Below are 2,129 nucleotides of genomic sequence, written 5' to 3' on the forward strand. Positions count from 1 at the left end.
GGGCGCCCGCCCCCTCCCGAAAGGTCGGCCGGTGGATCGTGTGTCGGTGGCAGCCCCGGGGACGTGACCTTCTCCCGCCAGGCCGAGGAGTAACCGGATCCCCGGGGCCCTCAGTAAATTTAGCGCTTGACCTTTCCGGTGCGGGGGTCTCTCTTAATCTTTAACTGAGGTGCCTTGGCCTTTGGACGCGGCTGCTGGGTTTCCTCCTGCCCTGCTAGGCAGGGAGAGGCAGATGATCCTGAGGGAAGGTGGTGGGCCATGCCCAGCCCGGCAGGTTCCCCGTTGCTCCTCCTCACCCATGTGTCTCTCTTCTCAGATTTGGCCGCATCGGCCGCCTGGTCACCCGGGCTGCCATCCTCTCTGGCAAAGTCCAAGTGGTGGCCATCAATGATCCCTTCATTGATCTGAACTACATGGTGAGTTGCCTTGCAGTGCCCCCTCTGGGCCTTTCTGAGTAGAGCACTCTTCTAGTAGCTTCCTGGGAAAACCAGGTGCGGGGTAGAGGCACAGGGCTGGGAGGTTTGGCAGAGCCAGGTACAGCGTGGCAGTTGGACAAGGTCACTGAGGAGGTGGGGAGCTGAGACTGTGGCATAGGCAGGGCAAGGGTTGGGGAGATGGCAGCCGGAGTGCCTGACCTTACTCCCTCTCTCCTTGTTAGGTTTACATGTTCAAATATGACTCTACTCACGGTCACTTCCGGGGAACTGTCAAGGCTGAGAATGGGAAACTAGTGATTAACGGGAATGCTATCACCATCTTCCAGGAGTAAGTATTACTTTCCCTCTCACCCCTCTGGAGGATGAAAGCAGGTGTCTCGCAGAGCAGCTCTTACAGTTTTGTCCCTCCTCAGGCGTGATCCCAGCAACATCAAGTGGGGAGATGCTGGTGCTGAATATGTTGTGGAGTCCACCGGTGTCTTCACCACCATGGAAAAGGCTGGGGTAAGTATGCCACAGTGGCACGTGAGGGAAGGGATGCTGCCGCTCCTGCCTGTGGGGCGCATCACCATGTACAAAGTTGCTCAAGACGGGCAAGAGATGGGGCGTGGAGGGAGAAGAAGTTGTCTGAAGAAGTGAGCTGTTGGGGGGATTCTGGGTTATCTAATCTCCTTCTCGGGTTTTTTTTTTTTCTTTTCCCCAGGCTCACCTGAAAGGTGGTGCTAAGCGTGTTATCATCTCTGCCCCCTCAGCTGATGCTCCTATGTTTGTGATGGGTGTCAACCATGACAAGTATGACAAGTCTCTGAAAATTGTCAGGTAAGGAGAGAGGAAGATGGGCTCTGGCCTGGAGCTCTCACCAGCTGCGTGGGCTCTCATCTCACCTCTGTAGATGCGTGGCCTCTGGCTGATGAGCCTACCTCTCTCTCTTTTCCAGCAATGCCTCTTGCACTACTAACTGCCTGGCGCCCTTGGCCAAGGTCATCCATGACAACTTTGGCATCGTGGAGGGTCTTATGGTAGGTCTGGAGCTTGCTGCTCAGGAGAGGGTGCCTGATCCCCAGGTCCCCTCATGTGAAAGGAAAAGCATCTGTACTCCCTGTGTCCCCTGGGATGGGGAAGTAGGTGCCTGGGATGCTTTTTCCAGAGAGTATCAGCTGTGCTCTCTTTCCCCAGACCACTGTCCATGCCATCACAGCCACGCAGAAGACAGTGGATGGGCCCTCTGGGAAGCTGTGGAGGGATGGCAGAGGTGCTGCCCAGAACATTATCCCAGCATCTACTGGGGCTGCTAAGGCTGTGGGAAAAGTCATCCCTGAGCTCAATGGGTGAGTGTTGTCCCTCCTTGGGTGTCAGGAGGCAGGAGGTGGTGCCTCGCTGTCCCTAGCAGAATGGAGGGCTGGCAGAAGGGTGCCGGCTGCCGTTCCCTCCTGACTCGCATCTCTCACAGGAAACTTACCGGAATGGCTTTCCGTGTGCCAACCCCCAATGTCTCTGTTGTGGACCTGACCTGCCGTCTGGAAAAACCAGTAAGTGTTGTGCAGAAGGCCCTCCAGACCTCCCCCTGCTTCCTCTGAACTCCTCCTTTTACCTGGAACTTCTCTTTCTGCATTCATTTTTGCCCAAAGATGATTTGGTCTTGGTGAAAATAGCATCTGCCATGCATGACTGCTGCCATGGTGCTCCCATTTC

General features: G+C 55.8%; 1 protein-coding gene across 1 annotated transcript in view; it reads left to right on the plus strand.

Moving 5' to 3' along the window:
* The first annotated feature begins 330 nt into the window (after nt 1–330).
* Nucleotides 331–2,129, plus strand: part of GAPDH (glyceraldehyde-3-phosphate dehydrogenase) — a 2,759-nt gene continuing 960 nt past the window's right edge. The window contains exons 1-7 of the mRNA XM_035894593.1: nt 331–416; nt 659–765; nt 851–941; nt 1,141–1,256; nt 1,375–1,456; nt 1,614–1,765; nt 1,888–1,966. Coding sequence (XP_035750486.1) covers nt 414–416; nt 659–765; nt 851–941; nt 1,141–1,256; nt 1,375–1,456; nt 1,614–1,765; nt 1,888–1,966 — 630 coding nt within the window. The 5' untranslated portion in view covers nt 331–413. The remainder of the gene's footprint in view (nt 417–658; nt 766–850; nt 942–1,140; nt 1,257–1,374; nt 1,457–1,613; nt 1,766–1,887; nt 1,967–2,129) is intronic.

This window comes from Egretta garzetta, unplaced genomic scaffold (assembly GCF_000687185.1).
Source record: "Egretta garzetta isolate BGI_Z169 unplaced genomic scaffold, ASM68718v1 scaffold85, whole genome shotgun sequence".
In the NCBI taxonomy this organism is placed as follows: domain Eukaryota; kingdom Metazoa; phylum Chordata; class Aves; order Pelecaniformes; family Ardeidae; genus Egretta; species Egretta garzetta.